Here is a 21,623-nt window from a genome sequence, read left to right as displayed (position 1 = left end):
ACCAAACCTCTTTATTATTATTTTTAAAATAAATTATTCAAGTTTATCTTCAATTCGTTAAAAGCCTCTGGTGCCCGTTTTATTTTCTGGCAAGGAAAACTGTGGAAAGAGAGCAACACTCTTCTGCTTTCTGGGTGGTGCTTTGGAAGCGGAGTATAAAAAGCCTGTTTATATTTTTTTTTTTTGTTTTAAGGTGGGAAAACAATTAGATTTTCTAATTAAAATAGCTCCCGTGCTACATTTTAACAAATAGTCATCTGGAAAGGCCTGCTCAGTGCCTGAAGCTACAGATTGTTATAGTTTAGGAGAGAAAAATCTCCTCAGGGCACTTGGCAGAGGGCATATCGCAGTTTGTAAGGTAAGTTAGCTGTGCCTAGTGATTTTTTACAAAACAATTTAATGGCAGCTAACAAAAGGAGAGATTGGCATCAGATATTCAAATTTGTATTTGTAGCTGGAGATTCCAAAATGATATGAAGCATTTGTAGATTTGTGGCAGATACATCTACATAAGACAGATAGCTAAATCAATGGATTTTTTTTCTGAAATAGATTTTCCTCCCCTATTGGCAGATTCAAAAGGGCAATAACATCTTTAAGAGGTAAATGGGTCGTTGAAATTGTGTTTAATATTGAGCTTTCAGCAAAAACCAAAAGCACTTTTTTCCCAAGAGTAAATTTCATTTGGGGGAGGAGGAGGTTACAACTCGCCTCAGTCCCAAATCAGCTCGTATTTTTATCACCTAGTGAAAATATTAACTGATCGAGTTCTCCTTGGAAGCAGAATTGGTGTGCTGCTGTAGCCTTTCCACGTTTGGAAAGGTCAACATAGAAATATACTTAGAATTCAGTCCATTGAAGGAAGGTAGCACTTGAGTGATGCAGCACTGTCTGAATGACTGAACATGGGCACTTCAGAGGAAATGTTTCCGTTGCTGTTATTTCTGGCATACTTGAGGCTGGAGATTCTGAAAAACTAGCAGGAAAAAAAACCAGTTACGCTTACCTGTAACTGTTGTTCATCGGGTGGTCTTCTATGCTGCCCCACATTGGGACTGTAACTGCATAGGCCTGGCACAGAGAAGAACAGAACGCTTTGTCTGCTATGCTCTACTGAGTGTTCCCCCACCTTAGCAGGGAAGGAGGGAGAGACATATGTCTGCACAAAAGATCACTCAATGAACAATAGTTACAGTTAAGTGCAAAGCTGTTTTTCTTTATTTTCTTAGTTGAGGCTCTGACAAAGATCTTGGTCCTTCTGCAGGTGGAGCCATAGTTGATTTCGCTCCAGAGGGGCAGAGGCAGCTGATGGAGATCTCACCCTCTTCCCTCAATCTTCTGATGGAGCCAGTGATCGCTCATATAGAGCTGATTTGAGCTGGGAGGCTCTTTCCTGCTGGGCTTTGGAGGTTAAGTAAGTGCAAAATTTATATGCTGATAGGACATGCCCTTCCCCCCCAGACAAAGAAGGCAATCAGAGTGGCCATCTGACTTTTGGTCCCGCAGGTCAGTCATTTGGTCCTGCAGGTCAGTCATTTCTTAAACAATGTTGTTTCCTTGGTACTCTCCATCTCAGAAACACACAGAGAGGGACACTCGTCAAAATACTGAGGTAAAGTCACAAGCACAAGCTAGATGTACATTACTAGGTATTCTAAATGTATACAAGGTATTCTAGGTACATTCTAGATACAGCTAGAATACACAACTATGAATATGCATAAGATAAATTTAGAATGAACTAAAAGCACTTTTGTAGGCTTAAAGCATTAACAGGAAAGGAATGATGCATGAGTGATCACCACCTCTGATTTACCCTCTTCTGCAATAGTGTGTGAAGCAGGGTTGAGATCCTAACCTTTTCTGCCTACCAGTGGTTATGGAGCCAATGGGGCGGCAGGGGCGGGGAACACCCCAGGCAGAGCCGCAGCGGAGGCATGGTTGGGCCAAAGAGGGGGCATTCTGGGGCGGGTGGTACTGCTGCAGTGGTGCAGGGCATGCACGCGCCCCGGGTGCAGTTTCCCCTTGCTCCGCCTCTGCTGCCTACAGAAGAGGAGGAAGAGGATGAGTTTTAGCAATTATCCCTCCCACTCCATACACCCACTTTAGCTTCCTCTACTGTTTGCTGGGGTCCACTGAACCTGGGGGAATCACCCTTCTGGGGGACAAATCAGATTGGAATAGGAGATGGCAGCAGGAAATCCCCTCCCCCCCCATCCTAGTGCAGCTCCACTAGAACCTGACAATTTACCTTGTATGGAGAAGAGAGCCCCCACTATTTCAAGTTCACAGATTTGCAAGAGGTGAAACATATGCAGTCAAGTTTAGACATCATTGCAGTTTTGGAAACCAAAATTGGGGAACCAAAACCAAAACCAAAAGAAGCTGGGGGAGATGTAATGGCTCAGTGATGATAGAATACCTGCTTTGCGTGCAGAAGGTGCTCAGTTTCATCCTTGGCATTCCCAGTTAGGAGGATCAGGTAGGGGGCAACGTGCAAGACATCTGCTTGTGATCCTGGAGGGCCACTGTTAGTCTAAGACCAGTGGTGGCGAACCTTTGGCACTCCAGATGTTATGGACTACAATTCCAATTGGCCATGCTGGCAGGGGCTGATGGAAATTGTAGTCCATAACATCTGGAATGCCAAAGGTTCGCCACCACCGGTCTAAGAGGTCTGATTCGGTGTAAGGCAGATTCATGTGTCCATGCTTTCCTCACCAATTCTATTATTGGGATTACATTTTCTGATAAATGTTGCGATTACATTTTCTGATAAATGATAATAAATGACGTTGATGAACATTTAAGGAACATCTTCCTTCATATACTAGAGTAATTCTCTGAAAGGTACTCAAATTCCAACTGTCATTATTTTATTACTGTTTGGGCTACATTCTCTACAATTTCAGCAGCATCTTAAAGAGACAGTTAATGTATCCTTATGTACAACAAAAACAAAATGGCTTGCAACATCAGAAACAAGAGCCACAGTTTAACTGTACAATATTAAATGAAAAAAAAACCTGTGGTAATACAGCCTCCCTTTTCTGCAACATGGACAAAATTACATACATGAATTTAGCATTATGAATGTGACAGGAAAAGGAATCTTGTATGGGGAAGAGGGCGAGAGAGAGATACTGCATTCTGAAAAAAGGTTTCTACCATACAAGGCAGTTAGAAAATGTTTCACATTTTTTTTTAAAATATCTGTACAAGCCACAAGAAACATCTCTTTAGAGGAACATCTTCCCACCGTGTAGACAGAACTTCCAGAAACTGAGAATAATCTTAAACAACTTCTACATCTAGTATCAATGTGCTCCAGCACTTGAGAGCTCAGGAAACTGACTTTGAATTGTACTGTATAGTTCCAACACAGATCGGTTTTACATGCCTTGATTGTTAATGAATTATCTACTTTCAGTCTCTCTAGGATGTACAGTTGACTTGCACCTTAAGGAGGTCATTGGATTTTCTGTTTTGCAAAAAGCAAAAGCAACATCATTTAGCAGCAATTAAAGGCGCCTTCAAGGAGACTTTAAAAAAAATACAATATCCAATTAGAAAAAAGCCATTCTTTAAACATTTGTACAGGAATAAGGTCGCTGAAATTTTTTTTTGAACTGAAAATATGACGTCTGTACAACAATTTACAATAAAGTTAGAAGGGAATTTGTCATTATCCTGCATAGAAACATTGAACATGACCTGCTTGCTTTTGGTTACATACACAGCCTTTGAATATCCCTCCTCAAAAGCCTGGGCAGCAGTCAGTCAGCAGTTGAAAACACTGCTAAGTATCGCAATGCCATTTAAATAACTAGTTTCCAAGCTAGTTTCTGCTACCTCACTGATACAGCTATTCCCACCCCCACCCCCCAAACCCTTTGGAAATACAGTCATCCAACCAACATTTTTTAAAGCATTCCTTCCCTGCCCACCCCCAAACAAATTGAAATCAAAATACTAAATCACTTCTAGTCAAAGAAATTAACATACACAGCTGTGGCACTCATCTGCAACTTTTGTTTTGTTTTTAAATATGGATTTCTTGGGAAGATTCTGTTGTCTAGCTGTCGTGTCGAGGCACCAAGTTGTTCTTCTGTGCTCCATTTCTTTATTTAAATAACGAAAACTACCCTCTTTGTTAGAACTCTCCAGTATCAACCAAAATGTGTTTTGAAGTAGTAAAAAGATTATGTACATTGTTCCTCCTCCTCACAAGCCCAACACGCATCTGTTGTATCTTCAGTCTCAAGATGCAGTACATCTGCTTGGGAGCCAGCAACTAACGTTGGGCCCTTCCACATTTTCTAAATGAAAGTCAGAAGGGCACGTTTGTTTCACAGACCATGATCCAGAGCCCCCATCGTATTAAATGACTATGTAGAAACAGCCACAGTATGGAAACGCCACCGTCAAACTTGTCCTGCCGTGTAAAAACACTAATTGGGTGTTTCCAAATGAAAGTCCACTGCGACAAACTACGAAGGTATCCCATGACAAGTGAGAAGAAGTTTCAGTAGGGGATGATGCCTGAAATAGGTGCCGTAGGAGAGGCTGCCAGCCCAGTCATATGCAAGTTTCCTGAAGAATTTGATCTTCTCATGTGTGGGAGAAGGTAAGCATCGTTAGCCAGCTGATGGACATCAAATCGGTCCTCTTTGCGGTATGCCAAGCAGCGTCTGATAAAGGCCTGCAGAAAGGTAAATATATCCGTTTCAGTACAAATAATTGTACAAGAGTCCCAAAATGAAGAAGAAGAAGAGTTTGGATTTATATCCCCCCTTTCTCTCCTGGAGGAGACTCAAAGGAGCTTACAATCTCCTTGCCCTACCCCCCTCACAACAAACACCCTGTGAGGTGGGTGCGGCTGAGAGAGCTTGACTAGCCCAAGGTCACCCAGCTGGCATGTGTGGGAGTGCACAGGCTAATCTGAATTCCCCAGATAAGCCTCCACAACTCAAGCGGCAGAGCTGGGAATCAAACCAGGTTCCTAAGAACATAAGAACATAAGAACAAGCCAGCTGGATCAGACCAAAGTCCATCTAGTCCAGCTCTCTGCTACTCACAGTGGCCCACCAGGTGCCTTTGGGTGCACTCTGATCCTCCAGATCAGAGTGCACCTGCTCTTAGCCACTACACCACTGCTGCTCCTTTGAAATATTTGTGGTTCAGCTGGATCTTGATCCCACTATGGACAGGGCTGGGCACTCTTACACCCCTGGGTTGTGCAGCACAATGATTAAGAACTGGAAATGTCAACTCTGCGCTGAGCTCATTGGACGTAACAGACAGGCTCTATTCTCGGATATAGCTCTCCCTCCAGTTTGCCCTGTTTAAACAAATAGGATTCTTAGAACTGTGAAGATTTATCAAGTGCTTTAATAATTTAGCATTTATAGAGCACTTACCATTCTGCAATATCTATAACCTGCATTACTTTTAAACCTGCAGTTCGAAAGAAGCCTTTGGGAGCAGCAGTGGCGTAGTGGTTAAGAACAGGTGTACTCTAATCTGGAGGAACCAGGTTTGATTCCCTGCTCTGCCACTCAAGCTGTGGAGGCTTATCTGGGGAATCCAGATTAGTTAATTGTGCCAGCTTGGTGACCTTGGGCAAGTCGCAATTCTTCTGAGCTCTCTCGGCCCCACCTACCTCACAGGGTGTTTGTTGTGAGGGGGAAGAGAAAGAAGTTTGTAAGCCCCTTTGAGTCTCCTGCAGGAGAGAACGGGGGGATATAAATCCAACCCTCCTTCTTCTATTGTCCCAGAAAGTCATTATTTGTGCAACTTCACAAGTGTGTAATTGTTCGTACATCTTTTGGTGTAGGTTTTGCATTTGCTTAGCACAACATATGATTTACCTTACATCTGAGGAGGACTAATATCTAATGCATTTATTGACATTCAGAGAATGAGAAAGCAAAGCAAGCAAAGCAAAGCCTTTATTGGCATAAATAGAACAACAGCAACAAAACACAGCAAACATAAAAATTTTAAAGGCAAAAAGGATAACCTCAGATAGATACATTTTGTTACTGGCTCTGAAATATTTCCATAACAAAGCTTGCAACCTCTTCACAAAAAAAAAAACAGAATCAGAGTTATTCAACAACAGAAATAATCTAATCAAATCTGTTAACTCAGATTGGAAGAGAGGATGTAGATTGACATATTTAGATCTAATTTTAGCAAATTTAGTGCAGTGTAATAGCTGGTGAGCCAATGTTGAGCAATTCCCCGCATATTTGCAGACAGAATGAATTATGTAAACTTAAATTAGCACAATCAATGTAGACTTCAATATCTGCAAGGCTACCAATTTGTAATTTTGTCAAAAACTTAGCTAAGGAAGCAAACTAGCAGAATGGGCAAGAAGGAGTGATAATATGCTCCCAGGGGATGTCAGTAGGGGGCCTGCAGCATGTAGGGCAGTAATGGCGAACCTTTGGCACTCCAGATGTTATGGACCACAATTCCCATCAGCCCCTTCCAGCATGGCCAATTGGCCATGCTGGAAGGGGCTGATGGGAATTGTAGTCCATAACATCTGGAGTGCCAAAGGTTCGCCACCACGGACGTAGGGGGATAAAATGGGAAAAAAATGAATGAGCAGAAGGAAGCACGGATTTCAAGATTAAATTTTCTTAAGAACATTAATGGCCTAAAAAGTGAGTGCCGATATAACCAACAGGCTCTTTCCAATTAGGGTGAAGAAACTGGGGGTTCAGCCAGATAATATGCACTCCCCTCAAATATTCTCACCTCTGCAGAGAATATTTCCTCTTGCAGAACAGGCATAGTTCAGCATTATACACGCACTCAGATTAAGAAAGGTTAACTGTGATCATAGCACACTTCTAAACAAGGATACAAAGTGATTTAAACCCAAGGTAAGATGGAGCATTCGTTACTGCGAACAGCTGTTGAGGCTCACAGGAATATAGGTAAGAAAAGTTCACTCCCAAGATGAGGGAGTTTACAGTCCCAACCCCCATCTATTAAGCGTGGTTATAAAACAAGCCCCTTCATTATGCCTATATCAGTCAAGAGCCGCAACCATCCCTTCTAAGGAATATATATATTAAAAATAGATTATATCGATGGAAGCATAATAGTACATTAGAAACAGATTTAAATCACTTTCAGGATGATGTAAAGAGGATAGCACTAAAATTATGAAACGTGTATGTATTTTTAAGCCCTACTGGAATATAGAGATGCAAATTCTTCAAAAATGTTGAAACCACAGAAAAACAGATTTTTTTTTAGAAACCTCAGGAATGTTGTAGGAAAATGAAATATATGCTATATTGACTTTTCTGTCAAACCTAAGCTTCGCATAAACAATTGTACTATTTGGTATATTTACAGAATTTAAAAGTATCAATTCTCTAAAGTAAAAACTGCAAGTATACACAATACTTGAAAAAGAGTCACTAACTTCTACCCCCATGTCACCATAAGAAGGAGAAGAGTTTGGATTTATATCCCCCCTTTCTCTCCTGTAGGAGACTCAAAGGGGCTTACAATCTCCTTGCCTTTCCTGTCAGAACATGTGTTTAGATGAGCAAAATCTAAATGACAGCTGGACCTTCCTTCTAGCAGGTGCTGTGTGCAGATTAGGACTGAGTGCACAGCTTGTATCGTGTGCAAAACCTGATAAGGTAAGGGCACCTGATTGGTACCACTTTTGTATATAGATAGCACAGACACCCTGTGAGGTGGGTGGGGCTGAGACAGCTCCGAAAAGCTGTGACTATCCCAAGGTCACCCAGCTGGCGTGTGTGGGAGTGTACAGGCTAATCTGAATTCCCCAGATAAGCCTCCACAACTCAAGCGGCAGAGCAGGGAATCAAACCCGGTTCCTCCAGATCAGAATGCACCTGCTCATAGCCACTGCTCTTAGCCACTACGCCACAGCTGCTCCTATAACATAGGCATAACATACGCTGCTATAACATACACCACTGCTGCTCCTATAACATATAACATAGGCATCTTTAATTTCAACATTAAAAAAACACCGCAAAATATGGCTGTTGTGGGTTTTCTGCGCTGTGTGTGGCTATGGTGATTTTTGCTAGACTGATGATTTTTGCTCCTAATGTTTTGCTTGCATCTGTGGCTGGCACTTGCAGAGGCATGTCACAATAAGAGGTAAACACATTTTACTGTGACATGCCTCTGAGGATGCCAGCCACAGATAAGGGCAAAATGTTAGGAGAAAATCACCAGACCAAGGCAACACCGCCCAGAACAGTCGGTTGATTTCAACTATGAAAGCCTTTGACAATACACTGCAAAAATGTTTTTATTCTGAAATTTTCCAGTTTTTTAGGCCCTCATATCTCTACGGGAATGTTGAAGATTGCTGAACTCGTAGGTGGGATGCTCCAATATGACATACAGTGTCTCAAAATATTTTCATAGACAAATAATTAACTCTAATTGGCTTCCCACAAGAACAGTTCATGAACTCTGAACTTGAAAAAAACTGTAAACTTTAATAAGTGTGTTAGTACGTACTTTGGACTGGGAGATATTTGTTATAAACTTACATACATTTTGCGCTCACGACAGCCATTTTAAAAATGAGAGTTCCTTGACTTTTAAAAGACATTCATCTAGAGAAAAATTACATTTTATTCCACCAAAACGTTCAGCTCAAGTTCACAAACGTTACCTTGGCTTCATTGCTCACAACAGGCTTCACTGGAAATTGTACTTCAGTGGCTTTTAATATTGTATTTTCCTGAAGGATATCTTGTTGGGATTGGTTATGGCCAAATGGCTGTAAGAAAACAAAACAAAACAATTTGTATTTCATGACACAAACAGTCCCAGCGCTTCAAATCAGTGGTACCATTTCCTTATGCTAAGATTATACTATTTAAAACACATGTTATCAAGATGCTAGGAAACATAAGCAAAACCTGACCTAATGTTTTTGCTCAACAAAAGAATTTTCCTCCTCAACAACCAGACTTGAGCCCATAAGCAGCAAATACCAGAAAACTCTATACTCAAGAATTTGTTTTTACCTTCCGGCCATAAAGACACTGGAAAAAGATTACACCAACTGACCATACATCCACCTTGTTGGAAATCTTTGGTGGCTCTTTCCCAACAACAAAACACTCTGGAGGCAAATACCTACAAAAAGACAAAAAGTAAAAAGTCGCTATAAAGAGGCACACACAAACAGATTCATCAGAAGCAGACTGTTATTTTTGTACAAATTAGATGTTTTTAACAAGAGTTAAGTAAGGATAGGCAAAACTGCAGATAATCTCCATAAAAGTCAAACGTGCATGTCAATTTCATACATATTGTAGCAAAAAAACCACACAAAATCAGCAGAGCTGGTAGAGTTGGCAGAAATCGCCAAGAACCAAACTATAAGACTGCTGAGACATTCAAGCTGTTGTTATGGATTTACAGATTGAAGCTTTTGATTCTAAGAACTGTTCCTCATCGAGCCAGAATATTATGGACCCAGGAACAAAAGTGGAGGCAGCAAAGGGAGAATACCACAATATGGACAGAAAGCTGGAGTAAACTATGGCCACAACTATTGTTTATGCCTTTGGAACACCTTTGGGGGATGGATCTATGCACTGGCCTGTTGTTGGACAGCAACCCTCCCCAGCCTACCTGCTTTGTGAAACTGCATGGGATGGTAGATCTGGGGATCCCATATGGGGATAAGCCATTGCTTGGTTCCCCTGCCACCTAGGAGGGAAGCTGGACAACAGCCCCCAAGATGGGCACTCCCCCTAATGTCTTCACCCTTACAACTCTTTGAGGGGATTCTCAAAGTGGGGAAGACGGGCAGACAGATTATGCCCCCTCCCCCATGGATCTGGCCCCAGGCCCAAGCCAGTCACCACAAAGTGGTAAGGAAAACATGCACACTGCATGACCAACAACAACAAAAAATCCCTGAACACCCAATGATTAATAGAGGAAGGGCAGGGAAACCCAGATGGGCTCAACAGCAGGGACCAGGTGGACCAGAGAGGGAACACCATCTTTCTGGTCTACTCGAGTAGCCCTGCCATGAGTTCCTAATGCCACCAGTGACTGGTGCTGGAGCCAACACTTCAGAAGCCTGCCCAGAAGGTCCAGTGTACCAGTCTGCTGTGGTGACAAGGAAAGGGGACAGGTACCTCCAGCTCTCTAAGTCCTGATTCCTTCTCTGTGCTACAAAATGCTCCTGGATGTCTGGCAGCCTTGCTTCTCAAGAAAAACACAAAGGGCTGCACCAAATCTGGGGAAATCAGCAGAAATAGATCCTATCCTTTTACAGAGTAAAGCTCACACGTAAGTATGCAAGTGGGGGGAAACAGGAGAATTTTTATTAATCCCCTTTTTTGCTAAAAAAAACAATGACAAAAATGCTTTCCACCAATAAGCACTTTTCACCCATGAATCAATGTGTAAAATGCAATATTGTGAGATTACCAGTAAGTGCCAGCTCCTTGGGAAGTTAAGTCCATTCCATCCACTCCATAGCTATCATCATCCATTATTTTGGACAGGCCAAAGTCTGTGATTTTTATTTCTCCACATGCCGTTCCATCTACTAGAAGAATATTTCCTACCCAGAAAGAGAGAGCTCATCAAAAAGGCAAATCCAGCCCAACAACAATAAGCAAATCTTTCAACTTCAATCAGGACAGAACAGTTTTACAGAAGTTACACACTGTAGCCGCAGGCACATAAAACATCACGTAACAAGTTCATGGTCACTCATGGGATTGTTTCAAAAAAAATCACACAGGGAGAGATGGTAGCCATAACCTACTTTGAAGAAGAGTTTGGATTTATATCCCCCCTTTCTCTCCTGCAGGAGACTCAAGGGGGCTTACAATCTCCTTGCCCTTCCCCCCTCACAACAAACACCCTGTGAGGTAGGTGGGGCTGAGAGAGCTCCGAGAAGCTGTGACTATCCCAAGGTCACCCAGCTGGCGTGTGTGGGAGTGTACAGGCTAATCTGAATTCCCCAGATAAGCCTCCACAGCTCAGGCGGCAGAGCGGGGAATCAAACCCGGTTCCTCCAGATTAGATACACGAGCTCTTAACCTCCTATACCACTGCTGCTCCTTTGAATCTGCAAATTCTAAAATCACCTTTACGGCACAGATATTTCAAATCATCATTGATTTATTTTAATATTGTGAGTGTTGTTCCTTTTGGCCTAGCTAAAGACCAGATTCTGACACAGTTTTGGTAGCTCTTTCATTCTGAAGAAAAATGTAGGAATAGCTGATACAAGAACAAAAGCCTCAAAAATCCTTCAACGCTTCTGCATATTAAATAGCACAACTGATCAATGAACAGTTCCTGTGTGAAGTAGCTGAATCCTGCGGGGATAGGGCAGGATATAAATAAAATAAATAAATATCATTGGTCATTTGCAGCTCACTGTCTGCTGCACAGAATTAAGGCTAAATATATTTGTGGAAGGAGCTGTGTGGTGTAGTGGCTAAGTGCTTGCACTGCCACTCACAAGGTCAGGAGTTCGAGCCCCCTGTGGGTCAGATATTCTGGCAGCTGGCTCACGGTCAACTCAGCCATCCATCCATTTCTTGGTCGGTAAGTGAGTACCTATTTCATAGCTAGGGGGTAAAGAATAGCTGGGGATAGCAATGGCAAACTACCCCACAAAAGCAGCTTGTCTATAAAATCACTGCTCGCAGTGGTACCCCAGGTTGGACACGACTGAAGGGGAAACTTTACCTTTATATTTGTGGAAATATGTTTGCACATCAAGCGTGCGAAATGATTCAGGGCAAAACTTTGGTAGTGACGTGACGCCCATGGTCAATAAACTTTTTATCGCTATTTCAATAAACTTAATAAACGTTTTACTGCTATTTTAAGGAGTAAAAATGAATCTTCAAAAGTGATCAGGAAAGAGCTTATGGATGATGATTTAAGAGGAGAGAGTGATCAGTGAAAAGACTGATTAAATCAAGTAATCCCAATGTTACATGGGGAAGGGATTAGAAAAAAGGAGACCCTTTCCCCACTAAATAAGTATTGGACAACCCTGCCTGTATTACAATACCCACAGTATAAAGAAGAATCAAAACAATGTGACATTCAATGGATTTGACAAAAAAAATTTTTTTGGGGGGGGGGATGGAGAGAAGGAAGGGAGGCTGAAGCCTCATTGGTGAAAATGAAAAGCATCTTTTAGAGAGATGCTATACAGTGCCTAACATGACAATGTTTTTCCAGCAGTTCTAATTTACCTGGTTTAAGATCATAGTGTATTATAGGCGGCTTAATTTCATTCAGATATCGCAGGGCATTTACTATTTGCATTACAATGGACCTTGCTTCCTTCTCTGACATTAATTTATGTTGCTTCAGATAGAAATCCAGGTCATTGCCTTCACAATATTCTAATACTGTACAAAACCTAAAGGAGAGACGGGAAAGAAACAGAAGTTAGGCAAGGAAACACAGGCCATCAAATTATATAAGGGAAATTTGAACATTCGTCTTCATATCATATTATTTTCAACATTGGTATTCACTGTTACAAACCATTGAAAAACCTAAACAATATACAACTCCCCACATTCAGAAGATCTGAATTACGGAACATGACAGGCAGCAAAGGCAAACGACCCCAATCTAAACTACACTTTTTCTTGAAGTTATTTTGACTCCTCTTGAACAAAAACATTTCTTTGTGTATACTTACGTATCTGTATCCAAGGAGAAGTAGTCATAGAGTTTTACTATCCTTGGATGATCCAGCTCTTTGTGTATTCTATACTCTCTGCAAGCATGCCTGAAAGAGAGAGAACTAACCATGAACCCCACAAAAATACTGCTTTCACTTACCACAATAACAAAAAGGTGTTTAAAAACGTACTTATGGTAGTTTTCCTTCTTCTCATCCCTCCAGCTTTTGTTGAGCTGATGTATCTTCACGGCAGCATATCTTTGTTCATAAAGATCAAAAGCCTAGAATACCCATTGGATGAGAGCAATAATTACGGACAGTTGCTTGTTTTCAAATGGTTCAAAATGCACTTCATGCAGCAGAGTCATGATAGCTACCCCTTCTTTATGTGGGAGATGTATTTCATATCCTCATGAGCACATCTTTTCATGGTTGAAAAAAAATCTTATATACTCTTTCAGATACTTTTTGGCATCCTTTCTACTAAATGTCTCAGGAAACTCAGGAGAAGTAGCCATGCGAAGTTAATATGTTTCTACTTACTTCAGCAGCCAGTAACATGAGCATTGCTATCTGCCTTACAAGTTGGTGCTCCAAGTGAACTAGCTAAAGCCCTCGCCATGTGTGTATACATACAAATACAATTATACAATTGTATAACAGTCAAACTGTCAAATTATACAATTGTATAACAGTCAATTATATAATTGTTAACAGTCAAACAGTCAAATTATACAATTGTATAACAGTCAAAGAAATTTTAATGGATTAAACTTATGAATGTTGGTCGGCCAACTGAATCTGTTTACATATGATCATACCACATTCCTAAAGATCATGCATTAGAAGACACATATACCGGTTTGGTGTTTTGGTTAATTTATATTTCAGGAAAATTTTAGTTTTGTATTTCAACTTGATGACTTTATTTTAAACTGATGACATTAACCCATGAATGCTTTGTGCAGCCATGCTAGCCGGCTGCAAAGTTTAACTGCAAATTAAAAATTAATCCAAACAAGAGACATTACCTTATACACTTCACTAAAGCCACCTCGACCAAGTAAATGAAGTAACAAATACCGCTCATTTAACGTAGGGTGATCCTTGAACCTTAAAAAAAAAGAAACCAGAACTTTTGTTCACTGTGAAATAATACTTCCCAGTATATACATTGTTTAAAAGTTGTGATAAAAGATACTTGAGCATTCTTCAAGTGCAATGCCAAATGCTTACTTGGAAGTACACGAATAACCTGGAAGGAATCTCAGACTTGCATGTTCTCTTCTCCTGCTTGCACATGGCGATTCCTTTGCTCTCATTCCAACACATGGCAGTTCTGACATGAATTACAAGTGACAAACTATAGCTTCCCAGATGACAGAGACAGCTACAGACCAGGGAGAGAAGGAATCACCAGTGCACAAAGAGAGGAGGGACATGGGAAAGACCAAAGCTGCTTCTAGGCTCATGCAGGCAACGCAGACCCGTTGTTGTTGCATCCAAACCCAGTCAGTGTGATATTATACACAAGTGTCATTTAGACAAAAATCAGGCTGATGTAAACATTGGAATAAGTGAGACTTAAGCACTGATTTGTTGTTCCATTGCACAACTTGCGTGCTCTCTAGAGCCACCATCTGGCAGCATGCAAGCAGAGAGACAGACCTCCTGCAGAAAGATGCAACTGAGCCAATCACCTCTTCAACAAAAGGGGATTACATTCAGTTCCCCATGTCTCATTTGATCAATATTAAGCTTTTTAAAAAAAGGTATTAGGGCAACATGTATGCAACCCATATTAAATGAGCCCCAGGGGATAGGGCGGTTTATAAATCGAAACAATAAATAAATAAAAATAAATAAATTGGGCTGTAGAACTGTGGAGTTCTACACATAAACATTAGTAAATCAAAGGCATAGCTCCAAGGGGGTGGGGTGCATGACGCACCGGGGGTGCAGCAAGGGCATGGCTGGGGCGTTCTGGGGCAGGATGGGGGTGTAGGATGCACCGGTGCACCAGGCGCTTTTCCTCCTTGCTACGCCTCTGCAGTAAACTAAGGTACAGCCATTATGCATTTAAATAAATTCTAGGTCTCGCCATTGTGGCAATACACGCATATAGGTAAAAGGTAGTCCCTTGTGCAAGAACCAGGTTATTACTGACCCATGGGGTAATACCACATGACACTGCCTAGGCAGGCTTTATTTACGAGGTGGTTTGCCATTGCCTTCCCCGGGTATCTTCACTTTACCCCTCATTTACCATGGAAGGGATGGAAGGCTGAGTCAACCTTGAGCCAGCTAGCTGATATCAACATGAGCAGAGGTGTGACAACATTACGGCAGCTTACCACTCTGCGTCATGAGACTCCTATTACACAATACACGCATACTTAATTTCATGTGAAACATGGGATTTATTAAATATATAGCAGCTGTAGTTTGGTTTACTATTGCAGATACTTCACTGCAGTAATTACTTAATGTTTAAGCACTTTCTTCATATTAACACCACTGATCCAGCTCAATTTTTCTTTAAATGCAATATAATGCATTTGAATTATTCTGGAATCCCACCAGTACTTTTCTGAAGTATAATTACATTAGCCTACTTTTAGCTAAATACATATACATAAAACTAAAGAGATTATGAGAGTTAAAGCATGTGTTGGTTATTTTCCAGCTCCCATCCATTCTCAAGATAGTAAAGAAGCATGAAAGAATGAAAATACACCCACACCCACACCCACTTCCACTCAAGAATCTCATATCATACTGTGAATTGTCTTCGTTGTTTATTCTTTTGAGCTCTCGTATGTGAAGATTTCTAACTCTTTCCAAACGTTCAAGTTCTGCTTGTATTTCAGCTTCCTCCTGCAAGTACAGGAAAAAAACCCACGTATAAAAGCTTTTGTTTATGCTCAACTCTAGCAAAGGGCGCTTTAATGATGCCTCAAGAGCGGTGGCTATTTTAAACAATCTGAGAAATTCCACTATTTGTGAGATATATGCACCCAATTCAAGAAATATTACCATCTACATTTTTTCCTTATACATACTGTGGGAATTCTACTCAAACTGAAAGGCAGTTGATTTCATACCTAAACAAAATAAGATATTATCTGGGAATTGCTTTGACACTGAGGTGCACATGGTAGCTCTATCTGTAGTTAGAGTTTTTTCAGAGGTAGAGCCACAGAAAAGATAATTATCCATGATACCCTACATTATTTATTTTCATATTTCAATAAAGACTGAAGTATATTTCTTCTAGCATATAATTAAAAATGTTGTTATCGTTAGCTTAGTCAAGCATATAAAAATGAAAATAAAATGGCCAATATTAAAATACCCTTAGCATATATACATTATTTTAAAAGAGACTGCATGTATACAGATAGATGTGTGTGTATCTGTTCATGCACACACTGTACAGTTCCTTGGAGATGACCAGATGAATAACTAATCAAAGTCCTCATTAGGTTGATGGGTGCACATGTATGTATTTAACCTGGCGAGCTAACAGAAACTACTTCTTGATGCTTTACTTTAAATGCTTTAACTGCAAGACACGTAATGTATACAGTAGCTCTACAGTAGATTCTGTTATATTCTACATAAAATGTGAACCTGCAAATCTAACATTTTCATCATGAATTCCATGGGGATAGCCTTGTTAGGCTGTTACAAAATACACATGATGATGTGTTTACATGGATTGGATCTCACTTCATCAGACATGAGAGGCAAAACTGTCAGAGGCACACTCTGACATTGCTACACAAAGCTCAGAGGTACACAAGCTGAACAGAATGACCACTCACAACAGCTGAAACAGGTGACAATTCAATCCTCTTAGACTGCCAGGCTAATTTAGCACCTGTTCTATGAAAGGAAACCACTGTCCATCCCAACTGAAGTCTAAACAGAGAGTCCAATGTAAAATTTCTGAACTAAGATTTATAAGCAAGAATGTTTTAGTTATCTTGCTTAGGAATTTTAATTCAGTGATTTCACACTGCAGTTTCCCTTTGAAGTCCTTTTGTTGAAAAATTGTGACTCTCAGGTTAGTGCAACCTCTTGCTGAACAACAACTAGCAGCTATGTTCCTCTCATTCCACTCAGTTTTAGGGATCTAATTCTGATCCTATTTGTCACATTCAGTCATTGTTTCCAAGTCAGCCGAATGAGAACTGAACCAGAAACTGCTGGCAATTTTTTTTTCTTGAAGAATATTCCACTACAGGAACATAATGCACTCTTTTACAACTACGAGCTTTCAGTGCTCAAGGGAGCAGTAGTAAGAAATACTGGTAAATTGAGCTTGCTTTATTCATGCAACAAAAATTACCATTGCTAATTAAAAAAAAGTGTCAGAGTGTTATGTACGTAGCTTAGTTATGTGTTTCCCATTTACAAAGTACTCAAATTTTATAATGTAATTGAAACACTGCACAGAATAACTGCCTCTCCCATGAATGTAAAACACTCCACGCTGATATGGAATTATGGTTTAAAACGCCACTTTGGAGTTTGACTACTCTTCACGGCATAACACGATGCAAAATTATTTAGATGAGCTTTCCGCAAGAGATGCTGGAAGCACTATGTGAATATCCTACATGTCCACAGTTACGCAATACTAACCCTATACTTTCTGCATGGTCAGATATTAACTATTTTGCCTTTTCGTTTAGGTGACAGTGGTGGATTTGCAGAGTATTTGTGGTGTACTCTAGGCAAACAGCTCTTCACATGGCAAAATGGTTGCTCAATTGTACCATTCGGACAATAAATGGGGAGCGCTATGAATGTTATTCAGGGTAGAGGGTTTATTCTTAGAAACAGATCAGAGGCGCCTCCCAGGGATCATCCTGCTATTTTGTAACTGCAGTCTGAAGGGGCACAATCCAGAACAGTTTTGTCATTCAACAAGCTGATCGACTCTTAAATTTAACTGATCTGGCGGGTGTATTTTTTGTTTGTTTTAGAATGTTTTGTTTGTTTTAGAATGTCAGGAGACTTAGAGCCTCTCTAGGCGTTGCTCAAGACTCAGTTTTCAACCAGTCTCTTCCCCTCCATTTTAGCTTCACTGAACATCTCATATTTGCCACTCATGCCCATGTGTGGGCCCATAAAATGTGGTTTCAGGCCACAGAAGAAGTGACAGAGAGTGGGGAATATCAGAATACACATATTATAACTTATCTGAGAAACAATGACAAGGCCAGGAAAACTCAGAGCCGCTAAGGCTTTTGCACTATTAACCAAGGTGCTTCTTGCCACAAAGGCTCATCATATGGGACGAAGGGTATCCTTTTCGCTTACTAATATTCCTCCACAACAACAGGGCTGTAGTATAATGGAATGGTTCAGGAGGATGTTTTTATAGACAAGATTGTAGTCTATTATACTGCTTATGGCTCTGCATTGTCTACATTTGTAACTCCATTTTTTTCACACTGATAACACACCATTCCTGACAATTTTTATGCATTGTTTCTAATTGTTACAACCCTGGTACTACTGCACTGTTTGTTGCATGCCTCATGCTATTTGATGGCATGGTTTTCCACTGTGTAATCTGCATTGAATCTCAGGGAAACTAGGTTACATAGTAAATACTATATAGTAAATACAGAGTCCTTTGGGGGTGGGCGGGCTATCAAAATGTAAATTATACATAAAAATAAATAAATAAATAAAATATGCCATGTGCACACAAACATTGTTCCGGGGGGGGGGGGGTTCCCTTTCCCTACTCCCCAGACTTCTCTTCAATTTTTCTAATGAAAAACTAGGAAATTTTAGGCAGCACTGAAAAAACTTACTATTAAATATATGTTTGTTTCTGGAATAAGTGAAACTGGCGAAGTTAAAACAGAGTACAGAAGTTTGCAGGTCTTTCTCTGTTTAGCATTGGTTGTCTCTCTAATTTTGCTTGCAAACTAAATTTGCTTGCAAATTTTTAAAGCATGGCAATTGATACAAGTATGCCAATTAGTACAATTTCATAAGTTAACAATGATGCATTTTACACTGAAAAGCAGCAAAACATGTTTACGCTTGATAAGAATGCAAGTTTTTGCAGACATTTCAACTTTTCATATGGCTTCAAAATTTCCACAAATTTTAAACCTCTAGTTCTTTCTCAGAATAGCCAACTCACGCATCACCATTTGGTACAGCACTCTGTTTTGTAAAGCAAGTTTCTCATGTAACTAGTAGTTAAACTTTAATGTGGTTGGGTAACTAGAAAGGCAACCTAGAACAACAACATACCTTTTTGAGATGTCCTAATCTAAGCTTGAAAATTTCTTCTTGTTCATGATATTCTGCTAACGTTAGCCTGTAAAAGTTAGTATAAATAATAAACTATTGCAACAATGCTACAAAATTAGTTTGTACCTATATGATTTATACAAAGCATATCTTATTGATCACTAAAAAACTAATCTTTCTGGAATTTTATGAAGCAGTTACATTTTAGATGGCCAAGATATTAGATATGGAGCAAAAAGGTTCCAAATTCTAAGGATTATCTTCATAATTCTTGATGTGTACCTCTCCTAAATGGTGGCAAGGACAAATAAAGGAATACAAGCCCTATTTTTCTTGTTGGCATTAGACTCAAATGTAGCTGATGTCTCATATAAAATAAGGTTGTAACATTTGAAGTTTCTAATGTTCACAACAGTAGGAGATATACCAGGTCTTGCCATTATTATAGAAAATAAGCAGTATGTATAGAGCAAAGTGTTGGTCACATTTTATAACATGCTAACCTAGAAAATGGCAAATATCAATCTGTAGGTACCAGTTGTGATTTCAATGGCAGCCTAAAATCCTCATGTGACTTTACGATAAAAAAGTATGCAGTGACTTTCATTCTACAGCTGTACTATTAGGTTAACCTTAGATAAATAGAACTACACTTTATCAGCCTCCTACCAGCATGGCCACTGGCCACATGCTGACAGAGGCTGATGGGAATTGTAGTCTCTGAAACATCTGGAGAGCCGCGAGGTTCCTACCCCCGTACTAGGCCAGGGGTAGGGGAACCTGCGGCTCTCGGATGTTCAGGAACTTCTGTTCCTTCAGCCCCTACCAGCGCCTGGCCAATTGGCCATGCTGACGAAAACTTTGATAAGGAATTCTAATAATTTATCTAGACTTTGGAAAGCAGGATTGTACTAAACATACTATTTTTGAAAAACAACCATTTAAACATGCATTTGGTGCTGGCACAGGCCTGTTTAATTCAACCTCCAGATTTATTAAACACAGATTTTATATCAAACTTTTGAATGTTATGGAACATTTGCAGGTCCTACAAACCTCAATTACTGTGCAACCAAAACTAATGTAATATATAAGAACCAACAGTTCATGTTCCCCCAACAGCCCCAGTGAATTATCTGGAATGAGTTAAACCTGCATTTAACAAGATGGTTGGAACATGGGCAAATCTATCTCCCTCTATCCCGCACAACAATGCCAGCGGGACGAGGGAAGAAAGAGCTCCCATTCAAAGTTCCCTTTTGTGTAACTGTTTCTTTTCCATTTTTTGTCATGTATAAAATCCAGTAGAATTATTTCTTTTTACTAATATTAACTTAGAGACAAGAAAAACCCATCCAAACTTACAATTGTGGTAAATTGGGTCTAACAAACGGATCGTTTTCTGCTCCATTGACAGCTTTGTTTTTCCTCTGTTTCGGTTCTGAATTGGCAGATGGGGCCTGTGAATTATTTGTCGTTGGAGGTTTTCGTTTCGCCAAAAGTTTCCTTTGCCTTTCAATGTCTTCCCTTTGTTGATTCACCCATTCCTGCTGCCTGCAAACCCAGACCATCATGCGTAAAATATTCTTCTCTCAATTGAACAACATGACATAACCGAGTCACGCTTTCAAATCACACGTTCTTCCTCTCACTCCTACCCCACTCCTCGTTTAGCTAAATGTCTCCCCAGCCTCTGCCCAGAAACCTTGTGGTGGCAGCTGTTTTCTTCTGGTGACTACTCTTCCTCCTACTTTACGCTAGCAGAACCCCTTCAGGCACCTAGGGCCGTCGCTCCTTGCTGCTCCACTATAGATGACTGAAGAAGCCACTACACTGCAGGTCAGATGCTTGCAAGCCCTTATAGAACAGAAGCACAGAACCAAAGTTTGAGAATCGGTAGTCCTGGTTTAAATTTGTTCCACCTGGAGAAAGCTCATTTCGTATGTCTCCTACTTCTTTTCTTAAAGGCTGTCTGAGTATCATTCATCAGTGCACTTTCGAAGTTGCCAAACTTTAAAAAATCCATCACTCTCCATTGACTAAAAAAGCTCTGTTCTGCATTATGAAATTTCAAAAAGCACAGGTTTGAAAAACTAATCCTGACGCTAGCAATTTTAACTAATTTAAAAGCCCCACTTCAGGTACTGCTAATTACTAACAATTTTTTTAAAAATAACATTTACTAACTTCACAAGATTCTGAAATGCAAAGCCATCTGTCCACTGTTCAGTAAACGAAGCACCATGTCGAACAGTTGTGAAATGCCCTAGGCGTAGCCTGTCTTGCATACTCTTCTCCCGGCTTGCCAGTTTTTCTTGTGTGCTCTAAAAACCCAAAACATTATGACTTAGAGGACAAACCTTTTCAATATTAGCATCTTCAACTGAACACTTTTACTGATTGGTTGTAGAATGCTGCTATCTTAAAGCAATGCTGCTATCTTATATTGAGTTGAGTTATGAATTTTAATTATTTATTATTTATTGTGCTGTATTGTTTTTAGTTGTTGTTCTGTTGTACACCGCCCAGAGTCCTTCGGGGGTGGGCAGTTTATCTAATTTAATCAATCAATCAATCAATCAATCAATTAATTGATTGATTGATTAATTAATAATAATAATGACAT

The 21,623-nt window shown here is 40.2% G+C and overlaps 1 protein-coding gene across 1 annotated transcript in view; it reads right to left on the bottom strand.

Annotated features, from left to right (window-relative positions):
• Positions 1–2,854: 2,854 nt before the first annotated feature.
• TLK1 (tousled like kinase 1) overlaps positions 2,855–21,623 on the bottom strand; it is a 75,902-nt gene continuing 57,133 nt past the window's right edge. Inside the window, exons 10-21 of the mRNA XM_048484248.1 lie at positions 21,185–21,321; positions 20,363–20,551; positions 18,998–19,064; positions 15,492–15,589; positions 13,744–13,825; positions 12,902–12,993; positions 12,728–12,817; positions 12,270–12,439; positions 10,474–10,609; positions 9,051–9,162; positions 8,693–8,800; positions 2,855–4,702 (exon numbers count right to left, since the gene is read on the bottom strand). Coding sequence (XP_048340205.1) covers positions 4,526–4,702; positions 8,693–8,800; positions 9,051–9,162; positions 10,474–10,609; positions 12,270–12,439; positions 12,728–12,817; positions 12,902–12,993; positions 13,744–13,825; positions 15,492–15,589; positions 18,998–19,064; positions 20,363–20,551; positions 21,185–21,321 — 1,458 coding nt within the window. The 3' untranslated portion in view covers positions 2,855–4,525. The remainder of the gene's footprint in view (positions 4,703–8,692; positions 8,801–9,050; positions 9,163–10,473; positions 10,610–12,269; positions 12,440–12,727; positions 12,818–12,901; positions 12,994–13,743; positions 13,826–15,491; positions 15,590–18,997; positions 19,065–20,362; positions 20,552–21,184; positions 21,322–21,623) is intronic.

Source organism: Sphaerodactylus townsendi, linkage group LG02 (assembly GCF_021028975.2).
Source record: "Sphaerodactylus townsendi isolate TG3544 linkage group LG02, MPM_Stown_v2.3, whole genome shotgun sequence".
NCBI lineage: Eukaryota > Metazoa > Chordata > Lepidosauria > Squamata > Sphaerodactylidae > Sphaerodactylus > Sphaerodactylus townsendi.
The sequence above is the reverse complement of the archived record's forward strand: the minus strand, read 5'-3'. Positions and strand labels throughout refer to the sequence as shown.